Source organism: Carcharhinus amblyrhynchos, chromosome 14 (assembly GCF_965287045.1).
Source record: "Carcharhinus amblyrhynchos chromosome 14, sCarAmb.v2.hapA, whole genome shotgun sequence".
Lineage (NCBI taxonomy): Eukaryota > Metazoa > Chordata > Chondrichthyes > Carcharhiniformes > Carcharhinidae > Carcharhinus > Carcharhinus amblyrhynchos.
The window spans coordinates 34917654-34941414 of record NC_137337.1 but is presented as its reverse complement, the minus strand read 5'-3'; the positions used below and the strand labels follow the sequence as shown (position 1 = coordinate 34941414).

General features: G+C 42.4%; 1 protein-coding gene across 2 annotated transcripts in view; it reads left to right on the top strand.

The window, feature by feature from the left end:
* The window catches only part of sos2 (son of sevenless homolog 2 (Drosophila)), a 112430-nt gene that overhangs the window by 31985 nt on the left and 56684 nt on the right, over nucleotides 1-23761 (top strand). For both annotated transcript variants that reach the window (XM_080202637.1, XM_080202638.1), the window contains exons 3-5: nucleotides 10369-10500; nucleotides 11884-12048; nucleotides 16404-16607. In XM_080202637.1, coding sequence (XP_080058763.1) covers nucleotides 10369-10500; nucleotides 11884-12048; nucleotides 16404-16607 — 501 coding nt within the window. The remainder of the gene's footprint in view (nucleotides 1-10368; nucleotides 10501-11883; nucleotides 12049-16403; nucleotides 16608-23761) is intronic.

Sequence of the window (23761 nt, the reverse complement as noted above, 5' to 3'; positions counted from 1 at the left end):
GTGCTCAAACAGAGGAAGGTCAATCAACAAATGCCAGTTCAAAACATGACGTAGGACCAACCAAGGAGCATCTGGCAAAACTCAGCTCGGTCACCATTACTGTGGAGGGGATTGAGTGTTTAAGCGGAGGAAGAGCAGTGAACAAATGCCAGTTCAGAAAGTGACATGGGGCCAACTAAGCAGCTGATTGGCGAGTATTTTCAATCCAATGAAGTAATTCATTGCTTAGTACTGGGGTAGGGACTAAAAATGAGTATGAAATAGTATTGTACAATTATATTGGAAGTGTTGGTGAAAAAAACAAGGTTCATAGCTAACATAAGTAATTAGCTAGTGTAATTTTTTTTAGTGAATAACGATCTTAATCGAGAGGGACTGATGTGCTCTTCCTGCATGATGCGGGAAATGAGGGATGCGACAACGTGTGTAGAAGGTGTCCATATGCAGCTTCTAGCTAATCAGATTTCAGAGCTTAAGCTGCAGGTAGACGCACTGTGCAGCACCCATGATGTTGAATAGTCTTTTTTAGTTTTTTTAACTTTAAAAACTGGAAAAAAGACTATTAGTGTAAAGTTTGTTATTAGTGTCACAAGTAGGCTTATATTAACACTGCAATGGAGTTATTGTGAAAATCCCCTAGTCGCCACACTCAGGCACCTGTTTGGGAACATTGAGGGAGAATTTTTTTTAGCATGGCCAATGCACCTAGCCAGCATGTCCTTTTGTCTGTGGGAGGAAACCAGAGTACCTGGAGAAAACCCACGCAGACATGGGATAACCTGCAAACTCCAGATAGTGCCCCGAGCAGGAATCAAACCTGGGTCTCTGGCGCTATGAGGCAGTGGTGCTAATCACTGTGCCACAAAAAGTTGTGAATAGCACGTTAGCGAGGTGGTCACACTACAGGTGAGGATTGTACAGGCAGAAAGGGAATGGGTGACTATCAGGGACAGCAAAAGAAGGTAGTGCAGTAGCCCCCTATGGTCACCTCCCATTCAAACAGATATACTGCTTTGGGTACTGTTGTGGGGGATGGCCTTTCAGTGGAAATCAGCAGCAGCTAGGTTCACAGCACCATGGGTTGCTCTGCTGCTCAGAAAGGTGGGAGGAAACTGAATGGGAGGGCTATAGTGGTAGGGGATTCTATAGTTAAGGACGTAGACACTTCTGTGGCGCAAACATAAACCAAGGATGATCTGTTGCTTCCATGGAGCAAGGCTTTGAGATACCATGGAGCAGCTGCAAGGCATTCTGGGGAGCGAAGGTGAACAGTCAATGGTCGTGGCACACATTGGTACCGATGACATAGGTAAACCAAAGGATGAAGACCTGCAAGCTGAGTACAGGAAGTTAGGAGATAAATTAAAATGCAGGACCTCAAATGTAGCAATCACATGATTACTCCCAGTAACACGTGCTAGCGAGAGCAGGAGTAAAAAGATAGAACAAATGCACACATATTTGGAGTGATGGTGTAGCCTGGAGGGATTCAGATTCTTGAAGCACTGGGACCAATTCTAGGGAAGTTGGAACTTGTACAAACTGTGGACAGTCATCACAATTCAGTTACAGTTAGCATTATCATGGAAAGTGATAAAGCAGGAATAAAAGTTTTGAATTGGGGAAAGGCAAATTTTGCAGGAATGAGAGGGACTTGGCCGAGGTCAACTGGACAACATTACTAGAGGGTAAATCAATAGAAAACCAGTGGGATCACTAAAAAGTGAGATCCTAAATGTACAAAGTAGATGTGTCTTAAGAACAACCCAGCACGGGAAACAGGCCCTTCGGCCCAACGAGCCCGTGCCGCCGCATCTTCCTACACCTACCCTGCCCTGTGTGTATGAGAGTGGAACCCCTAATGTAGCCAGATTCAGGGGAGAATAGTGTCAATTTGGTACACCAATCAGCCTAAGAGCACATCTTTGGGGTGTGGGAGGAAACCGGAGCGCCTGGAGGAAACCCGCGCAAACTCCCACAGACACAGGCCCAAATCCATGTATCTGCACAGCTAGCAGTGATAATCACTGAGCTGTTGTGGCGCCCGTCTGCTGGTCCAGGATTAAGCACACACAACGACACGACGTACTAGGCCAGTCCCGGAACCTCCAAGAGCAGCCCACGCACGACCCACCGTGTGCATGCCCCTCATTTGACAACAAGGTGGACTGACACCTGTGGAATAAAAAGACAAAACATTAACATGTAATACTACATTTCCGGTGTTGTCCCGAGGCTCTGACCCTATTTAATACACTCTACTATAACCCTCCATCCTTGTTTCGCTCATGTGTCTAAGTAAACCTTAAACAAGTCCAACGTGCCTGCCTCCACTACCCTACTTGGTAGCGCGTTCCATACCCCCACGACCCTCTGCGTGAAAAACCTTCCTCTCGTATCCAAATTATACTTCTCACCCCTCACCCTTAGATCGTGACCCCTCACAATTGTCCCCAATCTAGGGAAAAGCCTACCGCTGTTGACTCTATCTATTCCCTTCAGTATTTTATACACCTCTATCATATCCCCCCTTAATCTCCGCCTTTCTAAGGAGAAGAGCTCCAGTTTCTTCAACCTTTCTTCGTAACTCAGTCCTTCCATGCCAGGCAACATCCTGGTAAGCCTCCTCTGCACCCTCTCCAGGGTCTCCACGTCCTTCCGGTAGTAAGGTGACCAGAACTGGACGCAGTACTCCAAATGCGGTCTAACCAATGTTCTGTACAACTGAAGCATTAGACGGCAGCTCATATACTCTATACCCCTTCCTATAAAGGCTAGCATTCCATAAGCTTTCTTCACAACCTTCTCTACCTGTGTTGACGCCTTCAGAGACTTGTGCACCTGCGCTCCCAGGTCCCCCTGTATTTCTATACTCTTAATCGGTCTACCTTTTATCACGTAACTCCTCCCTGCATTATTCCTTCCGAAATGCATCACCTCGCATTTGTCAGGATTAAATTCCATCTGCCATCTATCTGCCCAATATACCAACCTATCTATATCCTGCTGTGTCACCTGACAGTCCTCCTCTGTATCTGCCAATCCTGCCATCTTGATGTCATCTGCAAACTTGCTGATCACACCACATACGCCCTCTTCTAAGTCGTTTATATATACCACAAAGAGGAGAGGCCCCAGTACTGAGCCCTGCGGCACACCACTGGTGACTGACCTCCAGCCAGAAAAGGACCCTTCGACAACTACTCTCTGTCTTCTTTGCCCAGCCAGTTTTCGATCCACCTAGCTACCTGTCCTTGTATCCCATGTGTCTTAACCTTTTCTACCAGCCTACTGTGAGGGACTTTGTTGAACGCCTTACTGAAATCCATATAGATGACATCAACGGCTCGCCGATCGTCAACCGTTTTTGTTACCCCCTCGGAGAATTCTACCAGATTCGTAAGGCAAGACCTCCCCCGAACAAAGCCATGTTGCATATCCCTAATCAGATCGCAACGCTCCAAATGCTTATACATCCTATCCCTAAGAACTTTTTCCAATAATTTTCCTACCACCAATGTCAAACTCACTGGTCTATAATTACCAGGGTTATCCCTACTACCCTTTTTAAACAGTGGTACCACATTAGCTACCCTCCAGTCTTCTAGGACCTCACCTGTGTCCAAAGAAGAGACAAAGATTTGCGTCAGAGATTGCATCTAAAATGCTTCTGCAAATACCTTCCTCCACTGACCTCGGGCTGTTGGGTGGCCTATAGTATACCCAAAAATAAGAGTGCTCCTGTCAAATGTAGTCTCTCCTGGTTATCTAGAGGAATAGTAAGAAGTCTCACAAAACTAGGTTAATGTCCATCAGGGTTATTTGGTAGCACAACATTCTGGAGTGTTGCTCCTTCTTCAAGTGACACAGACAGATGCTTTTGTGGCTACAAACATGAACCAAGGATGGTATGTTGCTTCCACGGACCAAGGGTCTGGGATACCATGGAGCAGCTGCACAGCATTCTGAGGAGCAATGCTCCAAAAGCTTGTGCTACCAAATAAACCTGTTGGACTTTAATCTGGTGTTGTGAGACTTTTTACTGTGTCCACCCAAGTCCAACGTTGACATTTCCATGTCATGTCTAGAGGAATACAGGGGAAGATCAAATAGAAGGAAAAAGCACATGGTAGGTACAAAGAACTAGGCACTGCAGATAGCCAAGGCAAAGAATGCAAGTGCAGGCACGAAGTAAAAAAGGGAATAAGGAAATCAAAGGGATGGCATGAAAAAAGATTTGCAAGTAAAATTAAAGAAAACCAAAGATGTTTTACCAATATGTTAATAGTAAGAGGTTAGTTAAGGAAAAAGTGGGATCTATCAGAGGTGAATGAGGTAACTTGTGTGTAACGGTTGTCAGAAGGGTTTTAAAATTAATATTTTGCTTCTGTGTTTGCAAAAGAAAGGATAATGCAGATGTAGTGGTCTAGGTAGAACAGTATAAGATATTGGATGGGATAATCATAAAGAGAGAGGAAGTACTCAAGGGCTGGAATCCTTGATAAGTTGCCAAGGCTGGATGGATTGATTCCAGTGCTGCTGAAGAACGTCAGGAAAGAGATGGGAGGTATCCTGAGGATGATTTTCCAATCCTTACCATATAAAGGGAAGGTGCCAGAGGACTGAAGAAATACAAATGTGGTTCCATTGTTTAAATGGAAATGCCAAACATTTACAGGCCAGTTTGTCTTACATTGGCAAATTAGTAGAATCAGCCCTGAGAGTTAGGATTAACTGTCACATAGAAAGGCTTGGACTAGTAAGGGATGGTCAGCATAGGTTTGTTAAAGGAAGGTCTTGCACCACAAATTTGATTGCATTCTTTGAGAAAGTGACACGTAGGGTCAATGAAGTGGATGTTGTACATGGATTTTAGCAAGGCCTTTGACAAGGCCCCACATGGTGGATTGGTCAAAAAAAGTAAAAACCCACGGGATGCAGGACAATATGGGAAACTGAATAAAAAGTACACTTAGGTCCCAAATTTACAAACAATTTGCGCCCGTTTTCGGGCACGAAATCGTGTTAAAGTTGGATGTGAGGCCTTTATCGCGACCTGCACCTGAGTCCGAGCAGATCGCGACATTACCCAGACCTGCAAATGGCGAATGCATTTAAATTGAATTAATGAACTGCCCACCCAATTCTATCAGCATTTCCTCCTTTATCGCCATGTTCACTAATCCGGAACCGTGCCGTAACGGACCTGCTAGATAAAACTGAGTCAAATGCTCCAGTCACTGAAGAGCACCTTCATTGTTTCCAGTGGCTGTCTGACTCAGACCAGTCGTCGGGATGGGGGTGGAGGCAGGTCAGATCATTCTCTGGTTGGTGGGGGAGGAGGGGAGTGAGATCAGATGTCTGGTTGTGGGGAGAGGGGAGTGAGGTCAGATCATTGTCTGATTGGGGGGGAGGAGGGGAGTGAAATCAGATTGTTGTCTGGTTGGGGGGATGAGGGAGGCTGATCAGATGGATCTCTGGTGGGGCAGCAGATGGATCTCTGGTGGGAGGGGCAGATGGATCTCTAGTGGCCGGGGGATCTGCTGCCACTCTGTGGGTAGGGGGGGTTCGATCTGGGTAATGGGGGAGTTGGATAAGCGGGGCAGTGATGTGTGTGGGTAGTGGGGGGGTGGATAAGGTGGACACAACCTAACCTGCACGTCTTTGTATTGTGGGAGGAAACCAGAGCACCCAGAGGAAACCCACACAGACACAGGGAGAATGTGTAGAACTCCACACAGACAGTGACCTGAGGCCAGAATTGAATCCGGGTCCCTGGCACCTTGTGGCAGCAGTGCTAGCCACTGTGCTACCATGCTGTCTTCTTTATGCCATATGAAATGCTCTCCTTCATTGGCAGAGGTATAGATTATAAAAGTAAGGATATAATTTTGGAATTGTTTACAACACTGATGAGGCTGCAGTTGGAGTATCGTGTGCCGTTCTGGTCATCACATTACAGGAAGGATGTAAAGTTTATTTATTAGTGTCATAAATAGGCTTACATTAACACTGCAACGAAGTTACTGTGAAAATCCCCTAATTGCCACACTCTGATGCCTGAGGGAGAATTTAGCATGGCCAATGCAACTAACCAGCACGTTTTTTGGACTGAAGGAGGAAACCTGAGTGCCAAGAGGAAACTCTCACAATCACAGGGAAAACGTGCAGATTCCACATAGACAGTGACCCAAGCCGGAATCGAACCTGGGGCTCTAGCTCTGTGAGACAGTATTGCTAACCACTCTGCCACTGTGTTGCCCCATGCCCCTGTGTCACCCTTTTTCTTTGGAGAGAGTGCAGAGGATATTTCCAAGAATGTTGCCAGGGCTAGAAAAGTGTAGCTATGAGGTGAGGATGGATAAATTGAGGTTGTTTACCTTGGAACAAAGAAGGCTGAGAGATGACTTGATTGAGGTGTACAAAAGTATGAGGGGAAGAGATAGAGTTGTCAGGATAAAATAATTTCCCTTGTCGGAGAATTCTAGAACCAGGGGACATGAGGAAGAACTTTTTACGCAGAGGATAGTTGATATGTGGAATTTGCTGCCGGAGTTGGTGTTGGAGGCATTTGGTAAATAAGCAGTAATTTGTAAATTGGGGCCAGGTAAATGATCAGGGTCCTTGGTTCAGCCCCTTATCTGTGTTCAACTAACTAGTCTCAGGTTAATGATATAGGATTTCTATACATCTACTTCACAGAATCATTATCACACAGAAGGCCATTTGACCCATTGTGTCTGCACCAGCTTGTTGAATAAGCAATTCTCCAACTTCTCTCTGTAACCCTGCACATTCTTCCTTTTCAGCTAATAGTCTAATCCCCTTTTTAATAATTTGCTTGAACCTGCCTTCACCACATTGTTAGGCCATGCATTCAAGATCTTAACACTCACTTTGTGTCTCCTCTCTAGGAAACCAAACCCAACTTCTTCAATCTATCTTCAAAACTGAAGTAAACTCTTGAGTAGGAATAAGGGTAATTGGATCATGGTGGAAGGAATCTCCAGATGCAGACACTTCTGAGCAAATAACCTCAGATACTAATATTCATATTTTCCTAAGCTTACCATGCTTCCATCTCCTGGAGTGATATACCAAGATTGGAAACATTGCCCAGATAGCCAGGCTACTGTAGCAATTAACAAAATGCTCTGAATAGGATTGTTGTTCAGGCATTATCCTCCATGGTTTGGCATGGTTCCCATAGGGGTGTGATGGAATTACTTGCCCTTTCCAATAAAGATGCCCCTGATGACCAGGTGGTTGTTAAAGTTTAGAAACTGGTTCTATGAAAGAATAGATTTTTAATAAATCTTTTAGCCTGGTAACAATCTGGATTTTGTTCTGTGCTAACAAATATTATCCAGCAAGTATAGACTGTTGCCAAAAATGTAATGATTTCTGCCAATCCTCTTTGAATTCTGCTTTTCTTCAGTCAATGGTACAACCATGTTTACTAAACAACAGTAGGTTTGTTTGTTAAACCCCTTTCATTAGAATAGGGGTTCTTGATTGGGGTTTGCAAAACATTTTTAAAGGTTCTGCTTATTAAGTATCTTCTAAGAATAAACCCTTTTTTAAAATAAAAGTCCCATTCTGCAACAAAGAAGTGAGACTTATCACAGCATGGGCCAATGGTGCCTTATTTATTACAAGAAGTGAGATCACAAAATCGACTTTTATTAACTCGCATCCAAAAAATGAGTAGAATTTGATTCAATACACCGATTTGGGTCAAGTTGGATCAACGTGCTGCTGTCACCAGAGCTGATATTGGTGGAGAGGAGATCTCACCCTTTTCTTGACAGTTGGCAGCAAGTTTTTTTCCTAGCAGAATGCGTGGTTTAGGCTCTCCCACGCCTGTGTTTATACCTGGTAAGTAGATCATTAGATCAGTGGAGTTTGATGTCTGTTTTGTGAGATTAATCAGTGTTACGCATGTTCAGCTGACTTCACTATTCTCTATTCAGATGGCTGGTGTTTGTGGCAGTTATTTACAGAGTTGAGTATGAGCTGATCAGACTGCCCATTGCCAAGATCTTTCACTCTTTGTTGTGAGTCTTAGTTCTTCAGTGTGTGTGGCCAGCCATGGTGTTGCCTTTTTTTAGTATTCGAAAGTGAAGTTCCAGCTTAGTTGCACGTTGTATAGCCCTTCTGGGAGTCAGCCAAACATTCATAAGGAGGTCTAATTCATAGATTCAGCTCAGCAGGGCCCGTTTACACACCTTGAATGGGAGTGCTAGCTTTATCTGATTGACAGATTTGTGAGATTGTACTAAGTTATTCTTTGTGGTTTTTCAATGCCCGTTTGTTTATTTGGACAATAGTAATGTGTTAAGAAGGTTAACGGTTTTGATGTTGAAATTATGATTGGCTGTGTTTGAATGACACTTTAATGAGTTGTAAACAGCACTTTTTTTCCCAAAGGAAATTTTCAAAGTCTTTATGGTTATTATGTCAATTTCAAAATCATTTCAAAAACTGGCTAATGGCTCTTTGGTTTTGTGCGCAGTGGGTATTGGAGCAGTGGGTATGAAGTATGCATGAGAGTAATGGAATCATAGAATACCTCCGGTGCAGAAGAAGCCATTCGACCCATAGAATTTGCACTGACTCTGAGAGTATCTTACACGGGCTCTCTTCCCACTCTATCCCTGTAACCCCACAAATTTACCGTGGCTAATCCATCTAACCTACACATCTTGGGCCATTGAGGGGCCATTTAGCATGGTAAATCCATCTAACCTGCACATCTTTGGACTGTGGGAGGAAACTGATGTAGACTTGGAAGAACGTGCAGAGTCCACACAAGCAGTTACCCAAGGTTGGAATTGAACCTGAGTCCCTGGAGCTGTGAGACAGCAGTGCTAACTGCTGTGTCACTGTGCTTCTGTAGAATATGGAGGGGGCATGGTGATTATGGAACAGGCATGGGGTTGAGGAGGATTGGGGTATGAAGGGAATAAGGAATCATGGAGGAATCAAGGGGGAATTGGGGACTGAAGCCTAGAGGCCTAATACTCATGTACCGGACTGGGATGATATTCCAGTAAATGGAGTTGGTCCTCCTATTCTGCTAACTTCTTCAACTGTCTATCTCCGTGCCCATCTCAGGCCTGCTTTAGGAAGTGGCAGACTGTACTCCAGCTCACACCTAGCACCCAGAGGTCAAAATACCAATTGAGTGGACTGATATTTAGAAGTTGGAACTGCAGTGTCAGAAGGTGACCCAATGTCATTCCCAACTGAGGGTGAATACACAACCCTATAACTCAGGAGTGAGGGGCCTCAGTAGTGGAAAGGTTGAGAAACCCTGTGATTTTGAAGTTTATTTATTAGTGTCACAAGTAGGCTTACATTAACAGTTCAGTGAAGTTACTGTGAAAGTCCCCTAGTCACCACACTCTGGTGCCTGTTCGGGTACACCGAGGAAGAATTTAACATGGCCAGTGCACCTAACCGGCACGTCCCTCGGACTGTGGGAGGTAACTGAGCACCAAATGCAGATTCCGTACAGAAGGTGACCCAAGCTGGAATTGAACCCAGGTCCCTGGCCCCAGATCCCTGGCAGCAGTGTCCCTGTCCTGGGTCCCTGGCAGCAGTGCTAACCACTGTCACCATGCCGCCCTTGTAGCAGACTATTTTTGCTTACATGGTACATTTTATTGAGTTCAGTATTAGGAACTCTTCTGAAGTTACATTTCTAGATAATGTACCTGCACTCACTAATTTAAGTATCGTGGCAGATTTAATTAATTTGATCGTATTTGCCACCAGTATTCTTTACCATAATGGCTGATGGTTGACAGAAATAGGTAAAACATGCAGCTCATGAAATATTGCACAATGCTAAAGCAATATTTTAAGCATAGGAATAAAGACAAGCAGAATACATTAACTTTCACTTTATCTTGGGATGAAGTTTAATTTATGTTGTGTGAGGCAAACTATGTCAGCAGACTAAGTAATAAGGAGATGTCAAACACGGAGCATAATTATGCAAAAGCTCTGACAAGTCACTAAGACTTGGCTAACTGGAATTCACTAATTAGTTTAGCAGTTTGATTTCTGTAAAGGTACTAATGACCAAATGTCCTCTATGAAAACTTAATGCTGAGATTTGTTTGTACTTTGTAAACACCTAATAATGTTGCTCAGTTTTCTATTCTGGTTCGAGAGTATGTGGACATAATTTATTTAATTTTTGGGGAACATTGGGATTTATTGAAGTAGGATAAACATTGGTGAAAGTTTTAAAATATATTTTGAATTTTAAACATGAACAGTAGAATTTGACCTGTAATATTTAAGCTGACATTCTTGTGTTATTCAAGCTTGATACATTTATTTTCCTTTTCCTTTTAGGAGCGTGTTCAAAAAACTTTCCCACACCCAATTGACAAATGGGCTATTGCTGATGCACAGTCGGCTATTGAGAAACGTAAACGGCGGAATCCTCTTCTTCTACCAGTGGATAAAATACATCCTTTATTAAAGGTGGAAGTTTGTTTTGATCCTGTGCTTATGTAATTGAAAATGAGATGTACTGTAAAATATTGCTTAAATGCTTACATTGGTTGGCAGATGACTGAATTTAGGAATAGTTTGGGGCCATGGTATGTTTGATCAACTGGAAATGTCTTTAATCTTGTTTGTTAAATGTGAATTAACTCCACAATCTGACATTTTGCTTCCTAGAAGGTAAGCATGATTGTAAATAGGTGGATTTGGTTTTGACAAATTTATTTTCTCACTGAATATCTATCAGCGGTATGCTCCTCAGTTGAGTCTAATAAATAGCATTTTCAGGCTTCCCTGCCAATCAGTCTGTTGGAAACCTTTTCTGTTTTTATTTTCTATGTTGTATTACTGGAATCATAGTAGCAGCTTTAAATTGGACTTCAGATATACAATGACCATCTCATGATATTACTGTGCCCTTATTACGGTGGGTAAGAACATATAAGCGTGCATTATTGACATCGTTTATGTATAGTTAAGCAGTCTCTGATTTAGGAAAGCACCTGGCTTTATGACCAGCAGGAATTCATTAGGTTTTTCATATGGAGTTGAAGAATTTTGGGGAGCCGTTTTCATGATAGCAGGAGCAATTACATTATATGAACTAAATAAATCATGAATAGCAAAGCTAGTACCAATAATGAAGACCATGTAACTCCCAGATTGTCATTTGCTTTTAAAAGCATCTGGTTCATTGAGGCTCTTTCAGGGAGTGAAATTTATTTACCCAGTCTGGCATACCAAGCCCATGTCAATGTGATTGATTTTTAACTGCCCATTGAAATCATAGAATCCCTACAGTGCAGAAGAGGCCATCTGGCCCATCGAGTCTGCACCGACCACAATCCCACCTAGGTCCTACCTCCATATCCCTACATATTTACCCACTAATTCCTCTAACTTATGCATCTCAGGACACTAAGGGGCAATTTTAGCATGGTCAATTAACCTAACCCGCACATCTTTGGACTGTGGGAGGAAACTGGAGCACCCGGAGGAAACCCACACAGACACGAGGAGAATGTGCAAACTCCATGCAAAGTGACCCAAGCCGGGAATCGAACCCAGGTCCCTGGAGCTGTGAAGCAGCAGTGCTAACCACTGTGCTACCATGCCGTCCACGATTGATTTGGCAAACCACTCATTTGCCAAAAAAGTGGCTAACCACCACTTTCTAGATGGCAATTAGGAATGGGTAGTTTTTTAAAATCAATTTTTCAGCTACAATTTCCCCCCTCCCCAACCTCTCCCTAATAATCTCTGACAGTTAAAAATAAAATCAGTCCTCGTTATCTTAATTTTATTTCCACTTATAATTGATTGCTCTCTTTAAATTTTATGTAACTTTTTTGTCTGCAGGATGTGCTAGGTTACAAAGCAGAATATCAGGTTTCCCTCTACATCGTAGCTGTGCTGGAATACATTTCAGCTGATATTCTAAAACTGGCTGGAAACTATGTGGGTAATATTCGACACTATGAAATTTCACAACAGGACATTAAAGTGTCCATGTGTGCAGATAAGGTGAGCATTGATTTCTATCCCAATTCTGTAGATTAAAATAATCCCAACAGAGCACTGTAAAACATTAAAAATTTTAATAATTATTATCACAGCTGATAAATAACTGTCGTGGAGGGTAATTTTGTCTGTTATCCTCATTTTAATTCATTGTTTTGTTGTTGTTGTGCTATCTTCTATTTACAGAAACTTGTTGTATTTGTTTTCTCACTATTTTAAAGAGCTCAAACTCCACTGCATTTTCAATACGTTTAATAAAAGATTAAATACCTTTAATGTAAGAACATAAGAACATAAGAAATAGGAGCAGGAGTAGGCCATCTAGCCCTTCGAGCCTGCCCCGCCATTCAATAAGATCATGGCTGATCTGTCGTGGCTCAGTTCCACATTCCCGCCCTCTCCCCATAACCCTTAATCCCCTTGCCTATCAAAAACCTATCAACCCGCGTCTTAAAAATATTGAGCGAGGCAGCCTCCACCACTTCAATGGGCAGAGAATTCCAGAGATTCACCACCCTTTGAGTGAAGAAGTTCCTCCTCAGCTCCGTTCTACACCACCCCCCCTTTATCCTGAGGCTGTGCCCTCTAGTCCTACTGTCCTTTCTGAGCGGGAAGAGCCTCTCCACCTCTATCCTATCCATCCCATTCAACATCTTAAACGTCTCAATGAGATCTCCCCTCATTCTTCTAAACTCTTAACGAGTACAAGCCTAGTTTATTCAGCCTCTCCTCATAGTTCAACCCCCTCAACTCTGGAATCAGCCTAGTAAACCTCCTCTGCACTCCCTCCAAGGCCAAAATATCCTTGCGTAAGTGTGGCGACCAAAACTGCACACAGTACTCCAGCTGCGGCCTCACCAATGCCCTATACGGCTGCAGCAAGACCTCCCTACTTTTATATTCAATCCCCCTCGCTATGAAGGCCAGCATCCCATTCGCCTTCCTGACCACCTGCTGCACCTGCAGGCTGGGTTTTTGCGACTCATGCACAAGGACCCCGAGGTCCCTCTGCACCGTCGCATGCTGCAGTTTTTCACCACGTAAGTAATAGTCCTTCCTACCATTATTCCTACCAAAGTGGACAACCTCACATTTGCCAATATTAAATTCCATTTGCCAGTTCCTGGCCCATTTGCCCAGCCTATCTAGATCCTTCTGCAGACTCTCCACACCCTCCGCACAATTTGCCGTTCCACCAATCTTGGTGTCATCAGCAAATTTTGACACCATACACTCGGTTCCCTCCTCCAGATCATCTATATAAATGGTGAATAACTGAGGCCCCAGCACCGACCCCTGGGGCATTCCACTAGTCACCAACCGCCAATCCGAATAGCACCCATTGACCCCCACTCTCTGCCCCCTATTTGACAACCAATCCTCTATCCACGCTAACACCCTACCCCCAACTCCATGTCCCCTGACCTTCTGCAATAACCTCTTGTGAGGCACCTTGTCAAACGCCTTCTGAAAATCAAGAAAGACCACATCCACCGGCTCTCCTGTATCCACCGCCTTAGACACATCCTCATAGAACTCCAATAAATAATACAGGAGAAGATCTGTGCTTATAGCACACAAGCACTTAGACAGTTGCCTTAGAAGTTCTGTTTCCTTTTTTATTATCTTGGTTTTGTTCAATAATTTACTGTTTGAGGAATCTTGCTATATTGCTAAGCACATATGGATACTTGGACACACACACGGGCACAATTTGGCAGGTATTTCCAGTCATTTCTAATAACCAATTTTTGGACAATATTTATTGGAGTATTTTAAAATATTTTATAATTTCTAACTAAGAAAATGAAGAATTAAGCCCATTGGGTAGGGTTAATATTTATAATGCACTTAGTTTTACTGAAAGCAGCATCAAGCTAGGAGCCATAATATATAAGTGGCAGAGAAAGCATACTTAAAAATAATAATCATCTTTAACTATTCACCCACAGAATATTTCAATTGATATAATTCTTGAAACATATTTTCCAAAAGCTAATTTGCTGCTTTAGATACATGATAAACCTTTATACACAGACCCATTTAGAAACATCCTGCACAGCGTTGTCTCAATGGTCCATGGAAATGAAATCCTAACACAGATGCCTGGCAGCAATAGCATACAGTACTATAGGAATGGAAGGTTTTCCATTAGTTAAATTAGAATAGAAATAAAAGGAACGAATTGCTGTCAAGAGGGAAAGTAACGTGCTTGGAAAAACCAATAAAACTCTGTTTAGTTTAGATAACTTCAGCAGCCTTTATAACCATTTTTCCAGTAATAATTTTAAGTAAAATGATAAGGATGCGTATGGGTGAAGAAGGATCTGCAATAAATTATTGTGAATCAGAAGCAAAAGAAGATATAAGAGCTAGAATTCTCCGATGTTGGGCACCTACCACCACTGCCAGTGAGAGCAGGGAATTTGGCACTTAGCCAAATCTCCATTCACTGCAGCGAGACTGGACAATCCTAGCCACAGGCAAGGTCAGAGAATTTTGGCCAGGGTTAATGCTGAAGCCGTAACTTTAGTGCCATTAACACTTCAGAGAGAAACTGAACCAGCTCAGTGCCAAAGTTAATATAATGATGCAACTATTTCTAGATTCATAAACATTTTATTATAATAGATTTGAATAGAGAGTTTTATAACTGTAAATCTGGCTCATGGATAATAATAGAAAGTCATCAATTTTCCAGTTCTTGATTACAATTGATCAGTTCCTGCTGGGAAGTGTATGTGTTGATATCATCTTAGGACAAGCCTGGGATTGTCTATGTGGTGACCATTCCACAGTTTAACTAAAACATTTTTAACCCAGGTTTTTTTGTTCAAGGAAAGCTACTCTTTACCAAGGTACCTGATTGGTAGCAGTGGAATGTGTTCCAATATAATGGCTGGGACAGGGGTTTGATCCCAGTCTTGGGTATGTGTGTGGAGTTTGCACATTCTCCCTATGTCTGTGAGGCCTTCCTCCGGTTTTCTTCCTCAGTCCAAAGATGTGCCGATTAGGTGGATTAGCCATGCGAAATGTGTGGGATTACTGAGATCGGGCAAACCAGACCAGGCCTGGGTAGGATGCCCTTTCGGAGAATTGGTGCAGCCGTGATGGGAAAAAGGCCTCCTGCACTGTTGGGATTCTATGGTTTTATCCGATGTTTTTGGAATAGCTGAGTGTATTATATATGTTGGTTAATTTCCAGTGCTAAGTTTCTCAGAAAATTAGGTTAACAGGCTGGGCAGATAAGTTCTAAATCCAACCTGAATCTGTATAACCTCTGCACTATAGATGAACATTGACAACATTTTCACCACAATTCACCACAGCTAATATTAAGCTTTCTTAGCTACAGTTTTTGGATTTATAGTTTTGAATATCAGCTTTATGTTTGCTATTTTTCAGTCTTTTTATAGAGTGGCTGTGCTTATATAATTCCAGAACATTTTAATCCAAGTCTCCTGGTTACTTAAGCATTCTGGTGACTGTTATACAGCTTTTAATTAAAACACCTTGCAAGCATTCCAGTTTAATGAGACGAACAAAGACAGTAATTCACCTATTTCTTTATTTAATATCTCTGGTATCAGCTCAAACGTAAACAGTTGCAACTCATTAATTCTTTTCTGAACTTTAATTCTAACTGAACATTAACTCTTAACTGCACATTAACTTTAACTGACCATCAATTTTAATTATTTAACTGAAAAGAGATGGGGGAAAATCCTTGGCCAAGAAATGTCCTTGATATAGAACCCATTTTCTTCTCCGAGGGAAATTTCTTCAGGATACATGTCATGCAGTAGTTATTCTCAATTGAACTATCGCTGTCAAACAAAAGGCTGCAATACCATTTAACTACAAATCTTTCACTTGCCTCCAGAGTATTCTTTGTCATCTGGCCAATGAAATTACATCCAATGAAATTACTTGTGAACAACACCATTATGCTTAGTTTGTTTGGCATGTTCCACAGATGTAACAGTAATACATCAAAGCACAATCTCTAAGTCAAATGTAAACAACTTCCCTTATTTGACCAACACAGGAAGCTTGAGAGCACAGCTCCCAGACCAGAGCAACTTTACGCCCTGCATCTAGGGTTAATTAAATATTGACCAAAAATCCCAGCATGCTTAACTCTCAGCCAGAAAAGCAACTTTAAAGCCAGTATTGCCATTATTGTTGTTAAATCATTGTCGTAGCCATGCTTTCTCTGCCCACATGACATTCTTCTGGACCAGGTATACTTGAGCTTAATTCTTTGCATGTATTTTTGAAAACTTTTAGATCACACAGTTAACTTTTTTCTTACAGAAAACATATAACTCAAATGTTGGTCTCGATTTTATTTTCAGGTTCTTATGGACATGTTTGATCAGGATGATATTGGTCTGTCTTCACTGGGAGATGATGGACCAAATGCCACAGGTGAACAGCATTACTATGACCTGGTGAAAGCTGAAATTGCAGAGGAAAGGCAATATCTACGGGAACTGAACCTGATTTTAAAAGTCTTTAGAGAGCCATTTATATCCAACAACAAGCTGTTTACCACTCGCGTAAGTTTTAGTGTGTTGATACCTTGTTAAAATTAACCTACCTCAAAATATTAGACTGCACCTTACGTTCATTTCAAAAATACTGGAAATATTTTTTAACATTTCTGTATGAAATAAGAAAATAGACCTGTTTTATTTGAATGTTTATATTCTGACATTGTTTTGCTCATGTTATTTTGTAATTCACAGAATGATGAATAAATTTACTATTGTTACTGTAGTGCATTATTTCTACTTGATTTGCTACAGGCAAAAATTGTATGTTATATTATTACTTTGATTTAGCACATGCAGCATCTTATGACATAGTCAGTTGTCCATAAGAAAATTTTCTGCATTATTTTAGATCAATGGTCTCCAACCTTTTTAAGCACAAGATCCCCAAAAGTCTTTTTCCTCAACCTAGCTTTCAGCTGTGTCATTTTGTATAGTGATTATTTCCATGTCAAGTCCATTGCTTTGTTCAAACTCTTGCTGAAAGTTTGGTGTCTGTTTTCCAGTGACTACTTGAAGAAAAGAATTTTTGACATGGGGGGAAAATGGGAGTAAATCCTGCTAGTTTTTCTTTGGTGTGATTTCCAGAATGAATCTCCAACACCTGTGCATCACCCAGATGCAGGATTCACTTTGAAAATCAGGGGATGGAGCCTGTTTCCACCCTCGAGGCCAACAGCATAGTGCTGAGTGGGCCACTGCACATGTGTCGATCTGCCAGATCAATGCATGTTCAGTGGCCCTGTATTGCTGGCCTCCCTATCGCTGACCAGCCCCGCAACACTCCATCACTGGCATTCTGACACCACTGCCCCCCGCCCCCCCCCAATGACCACCACCACCACTATTGGCACCCCCCCACCCAGGCCAGCCCCTATGCCATCCTCCTCCATCTGCCAGTGACCCCAGAGCAGACTGGCAGCGAGATCCCTCCCACCAAATGCCCCAGTAAGCCCTGCCCTCTTGGGCAGTGCCAAGGTTCCCTTGGCGGTGCCTATTTGCCCTTTGGGCCAGGCTGGCACTGCCCAAGGGCAACCCCACTCTCCTTACCACCAACCTCTTGGGAGGGCCTCAATGGCCTTTCTTCCCTATAGCATGGTTGGGCCGCCTGTTCCCCAGTAGTGGGGAGCAGGAGTAAATGCTGTTGGAGTGAACCACTCCAGGCAGAGGCAGAGGGAAGATGCTAATGAGCCCACAGACTCCAGTCCCAGGCCCACTAATCAGATGTAAATGCAAATTTTAATATTGAAATCAGCTCCTGAAATTGTCTGGTGAATTCCTTTTCCAATTTGTTCAGGTGGTTATAGAACTTATTTGGATGAAACCCTTTTTGTTTGACCTCTTGTTTGATTTTCTCCAGATTTGGGAAATGCTCGGTAATATTGTTCTTTAACTGGGAGGACCACAGGCCCAGTTTCAGCTTGAACACATTCACTGTATTGATTCTGTGGCAAGTCTATGTCCTTCCTCTGCAGTTCACGGTTCAGTTCATTCAATTTTGTACTTATATCTGTAAGAAATAGCAAGTCTAGCAACCATGCATTATCTGACAGCTCGCTGTACACTTCATCTCTTGATTTAAGAAAGATAATAATTTCAGGAAGCAGGTCTAAAAATGCCTGGAGCATTTTTTGTCGACTTAACCACCTCACATCTGCATGAAGGATTAGCTTACCGTAGATGGCATCGAGTAACGTTTTGAACAATTCAATCTTAATGTGAATTGAGTTGAGAAATGTCTTGAGAAAAGTCAATAACCTTGCTCGCGAGTGTTTGTTGGTGGATAACACAGTGGTAATTTACAAAGGAGGGGAGTTCAGGATCATTTCTCAAAGTGCAACAAAACCTGCACTGACACCCAGCTTTGACGGAGCACCATTAGATGTGATTGAAACCACTTTCTTTGTAGTAGACATCCTTGCCCTTTGTCCTTTCTTTGAGTTGCAGAAGAGTGAGGAAGTCCTCTTTGTTGTTGGTTTCATTCACAGGCGTTCAAGGATGCAATCAGCTGGGCCGCATCCATCATGTTTACTGCCTCATCAAACTGCAGTGAGCAACATTCACAGCCTGATAGGTCTTGGTGTATTTGCTGAGACATCCTTGGACAACAATTCCACCCTTGTGGCTATTATTAAAGCACCAAGTGGCGTGCTTTTGATGGGTGTCATAATTTCATCTTTGTTTTTAAAGTCTTTGAAGAAGGTGTTGGCAGCAACCAACATAGCCTCCATGATAACTTTGCCATCAGTGAACAGTTTTGCCAGAAGATGGTTAATGCAAAAAAACACCTTTTTGCTAGCCTTGCCTTTAGCTACAGGTTTTGAAAAGAGTGACTTTTGAGCTTGCAACATTCCCTTTAACTCCCCAACCTTTTTGTCTGAATGACATTGTTTAAAGAGAAATTTTCTTGAAATTTTGCACACTTTGCCTTATGATGCCATTCCAAATTACATCTTTTATTGAAGGTTACATTCTGTTACAAACGATTTTGCCTTTGACATTCATAAAAGAAATTCACTTTCCCATTCCTGGTGGAAATGGTAGGTTTTTGCCCTCTTGGAGGTCCCTAGCTCCTCACTCATCATTTTGCCTTCACCCAGCTTTGTCCACGTTTTGGTGCATGTGTTTTGGCAATGAGCTGATCAGTTTATCACGAGATGCCTGAGTTCTATGCATTTTTGACATAGTTCAGCAGTCATTGAGTTGAGTCACTCATCAACACGAGAAGCCTGAGTCCCGCAGATTTTCAGTAATGGTATGGCAGTTGATTTTGAGACTCCAGAATTGACCTGTCAATCATGATCGACTATTTGGAAATCACTGTTTTAGATTAATGTGGAAACGTGGAATTTTAGGAAAGGCAGATGGAAGTCATTCAACTGATTATGCCAACACCAGCTCACATACCCTTAAAGGAATCTCATACCCTGAAAGGAAAAATACTTAATTGCTGGGATTCTCAGACCTTGCCCACTGCTGGGATTCTCCAGTCCCATTGCAGTGAATGGAGTTTTGGCTAAATGCCAAATTTTCCATTCTCGCTGGCAGCAATGATGGGATGAATGAGATAGGTGAATCCCAGCCTGCAAATATATTTGTTCATTTCCTTCCTAAAATCTATCAAGCATTTTGTCTGCACCACTTTTCCAAATTGTTATCATATGCTAACAACCCACTGTAGTTTTTAAAAAAAAAGTTCTAACCTCATTTTTTTTATTTTATCCTTTGGTCACTAACTCAGATACTGGAAATTGCTTTTCTTGATTTTATATGATCAAAACCTCTTAATTTTGAGCACATCCATCAGATTCCTCCATAACCTACAGCCTTTGGCTGTTTCTTGACATCACATGGAGTGAATAGAATTGGCTGAAGACTGGCATCTGTGGTGTTGGGGACCTCAGTTGAAGGCTGAGATGGATCATCCACTCAGCACTTCTGGTTGATGGTTGCAAGTGCCTCAGCCTTTTGTACTGATGTGCTGGGCTTCCCATCACTGAGGATGGGACTATTTATGCAGTCTTCTCCTCCAGTAGATTTTTGTTTAATTGTCCATCACCATTCATGACTCAATATGGCAGGATTGCGGAGCTTAGATCTGATCTGTTTGTTGTGGGATTGCTTTGCTCTGTCTGTTACATGCTACTTCCAATGTTCAGCATGCAAGTAGCTTCACCAGGTTGACATCTCAGTTTTAGGTATGCTTGGTGCTGCTCTTGGTTTCCTCTCCTGCCTTTTTCTTTGAACCAGGGTTGATGTCCCAGTTTGGGGTAATGGTAGACTGGGAAATTATAGTTGAATATAATTTTGCTGCTAATGGCCCTCAACGCCTCATGGATGCCCAGTCTTGCATTGCTTGCTCTATTCTAAATCTATCCCATTTAGCACAGTAGTAGTGCTACACGACATGATCAAAAGTATAGTCAGTGTCAAGATGGGCCTTTGTTTCCTCCTGGAATATGTGGTGGTCATTCTTACCAATAATGGACAGATGCATCTGTAACAGGTAAATTGGCAAGGATGTGGTCAAGCACGTTTTTCCCCCTCCACCTGCCGCAGACCACCTAGCAGCTATGTCCTTTAAAACTTGACCAGCTCAGTCAGTAGTCATGCTACTGAGCCAATCTTGGTGATGGACACTGAAGTCCCCCATCCAGAGTACATTATGTGCCCTTGCCACTTTCAGTACTTCATCCAAGCAGTGCTCAACATAGAGGAGTATGGATTCATCAGCTGAGGAGGGGTGTACGCTGTTGCTGGTAATCAGCAAGTTTCCATGCCCGTTTTTTAAACCTGATGCCATTGGACTTCATGGGTTTCGGAGTTAAGAACTCCCTAGGCAACTTCCTCCCAACTCCCTACTACTGTCACCACCTCTGGTGGGCTTCGTTGGTCAGTGAGAACGATGTTGATGTTGGGAGTATAATCATACTCACAGAATCATACTGAAGATACAATATCAGGCTGTTGCTTGACTCATTTGTGGGTCAGTTCTGCCAATTTTAGCACAAGCTTCCAGATGTTAGTAAGCAGAACTTTGCAGAGTTGACATGGCTGGTTGTGCTACAATGTTTCTGATGTCTAGGTCGATGCTGAGTGATCTGTCTGGATTCATTCTTTTTGACTTTGTGGGCCATTTCAGAGGGGATTTAAGAGTCAAGTACATTACTGTGGTTCTGGAGTCACAGGCCTGATCAGGTAGGGATGCCCAGCTTCCTTTCCTGATGGTTTTTTTATAACAATCAACAATGGCTACAAGGTGCTGTGTTGTAAAATGTGCTTCAGTGACTTTAGCCTGGATATTAACAGGGTTGATCACAATATAAACAACAATATATGTTTATAGAGTGCTTTAATGCGATAAAATGTCCCAAGCTGCTCCACAGGAATGTATAAAGCCAACTTTGATACTGAGCCATAAAAGACATTAAGACAGAGCTAAACAAGCAAGTTTTTAAGGAGGAAAGAGAAATAAAGTGGCAGAGTAGTTGAGGGGGAGAATTTCAGAGATTAGGATTTTGGCTGCTGAAGATATGGCCACCATTGGACTGTTTGAAATCTGGTATGTGCAGGAGGCTGGAATTAGAGAATCACCAATATCTGAAGATTATGAGAGGTAATTATGGGGAAATGGGGAAAGCCCATGATTTGAAAAACATTGAAGATTTTAAAATGGAGTAATTGCCCAACTAGGAGAAAATGTAGGTCGGTGAATACAGGGTGATGGGTGAACAGGATGTTGTAAGTGTACAGGCAGCAAAATTTTGAATGGTCTGAAGTGTAGAGAGGGTAGAATGTGAAATCCAGCAAGTTACATTAGAATAGTCAAGTTTAGAGGTAACAAAAGGCATGGATGAGGATTTCAGCAGCAAATAAACTGAGGCAGGGATGGAACTGGACACTGTGACAGAGATAGAAGTAGGTGAACTTGGTGATGGCATGAATATGTGATTAGAAGCTTATCTCGGGTTCAAATATGAAGGCAAGGTTAGAAACAGACTTTCTCAACCTCAGGCAGTTGCCAAGAGCTGGGATGGAGTGGGTGGCTAGGGAACGGAGCTTGTTAAGGGGATAGCCAAGAGGCCAGAATCATAAGAATTCCGATATCTTGGAGTGTTGTGGGGCTGGAGGAGTTTACAGAGAAAATAAGGGGAAAAGTCATGGAGGGATTTGTAAAGAAGGCTGAGAATTTTGGATGGGAAATTCTGGCTGCCCCTTCCTGCTTTTTGAGCAGAAATGATCTCCAATTAATTATTGGGAAAATTGAAGCCATTGTCTTCAACATTGTTTTCCTGCATGTGTGGTGGATATTGTATTTGAAAGGTTCCTTGTTGAAAGTCAGGCTGACTGACGAGATTTGGTTCCAGTTGGGTGGGGAGAACTCCACAGCAGGTTGCAGGATCAGGTAGGCCTGATCCACAATCCATGCAGGAGAGGGAGGTGGACTTGATCCCAGGAGTTTTTGAGGAGTGAGGGAATCCGCGGTAAAGTACTTTCTTCGGGCCTTTTGACAGTGCTGCAAAGGCATGATTTCTCCCTGATACTGTCCTTGCCATTCCTCAGTTGGAAAGCATGGCCAGGGAAACTCAGGCCACAGTTAAACTTGGGAAATAAGTTAAATTGGAGGAAGCCCGTCTCATTATATTATTCAAAGATATTTTAAACCACTTCTAGGAGTGGATTTGCTGCCCGCTTTAGTCCCACCTCCGTTGAATCTGGAAGTGGGTGGTTGGGGGCAAGTTTGAGATTTTGGAAATTTTAACCTCTGATATATTCCCAGTTCATCTGTTTATGGATGCCAAAATTAGCACTTCGGGGGGTGATCCTACCAAAAAAATTCGAAGTGTTAAAAGAGATTGAAAATGGGAGAGAATTGCAGACATTTTTTTGGTGAGCTCTCAGTATTATGCCATTTAGTGCAATAAAGGAGACAATGTGTGATCCATGTCAGTAGAGGGAGTAGACAGAGTCTATTCTTGCTGAGAAGCTGCTGCTGACAGCTAAAGGATGCCATTGTGCATGTGCCAATCTTCCAGTGTTCTGTGTACAAGTGCATATAGAATAGAGTCATAGGGTCGTAGAGATTTACAGCACGGAAACAGGCCCTTCAACCCAACTTGTCCTTGCTGCCTTTTTTTTAAAACCCCAAGCTAATCCCAATTGCCCGCATTTGGCCAATATCCCTCTATACCCATCATACCCATACAACTATCTAAATGTTTTTTAAAAGACAGAATTGTACCCGCCTGTACTACTACCTCTGGCAGCTTGTTCCTGATACTCACCACCCTCTGTGTGGGGGAAAAAAATGCCCCTCTGGACCCCTTTGTGTATCTCCTCTCTGACTTTAAACTTATGCCCTCTAGTTTTAGACTCCCCTACCTTTGGGAAAAGATATTGACTGTCTAGCTGATCTGTGCCCCTCATTATTTTTTAGGTCTCTATAAGATCACCCCTCAGCCTCTACGCTCCAGAGAAAGAAGTCCCAGTGAATCCATTTTCTCCTTATAACTCAATCCATCAAGTCCTCATAGCATCCTAGTAAATCTTTTCTGCACTCTTTCTAGTTTAGTAATATCCTTTCTATAATAGGGTGACCAGAACTGTATTCCAAGTGTGGCCTTACCAATGTCTTGTACAACTTCAACAAGACATTCCAA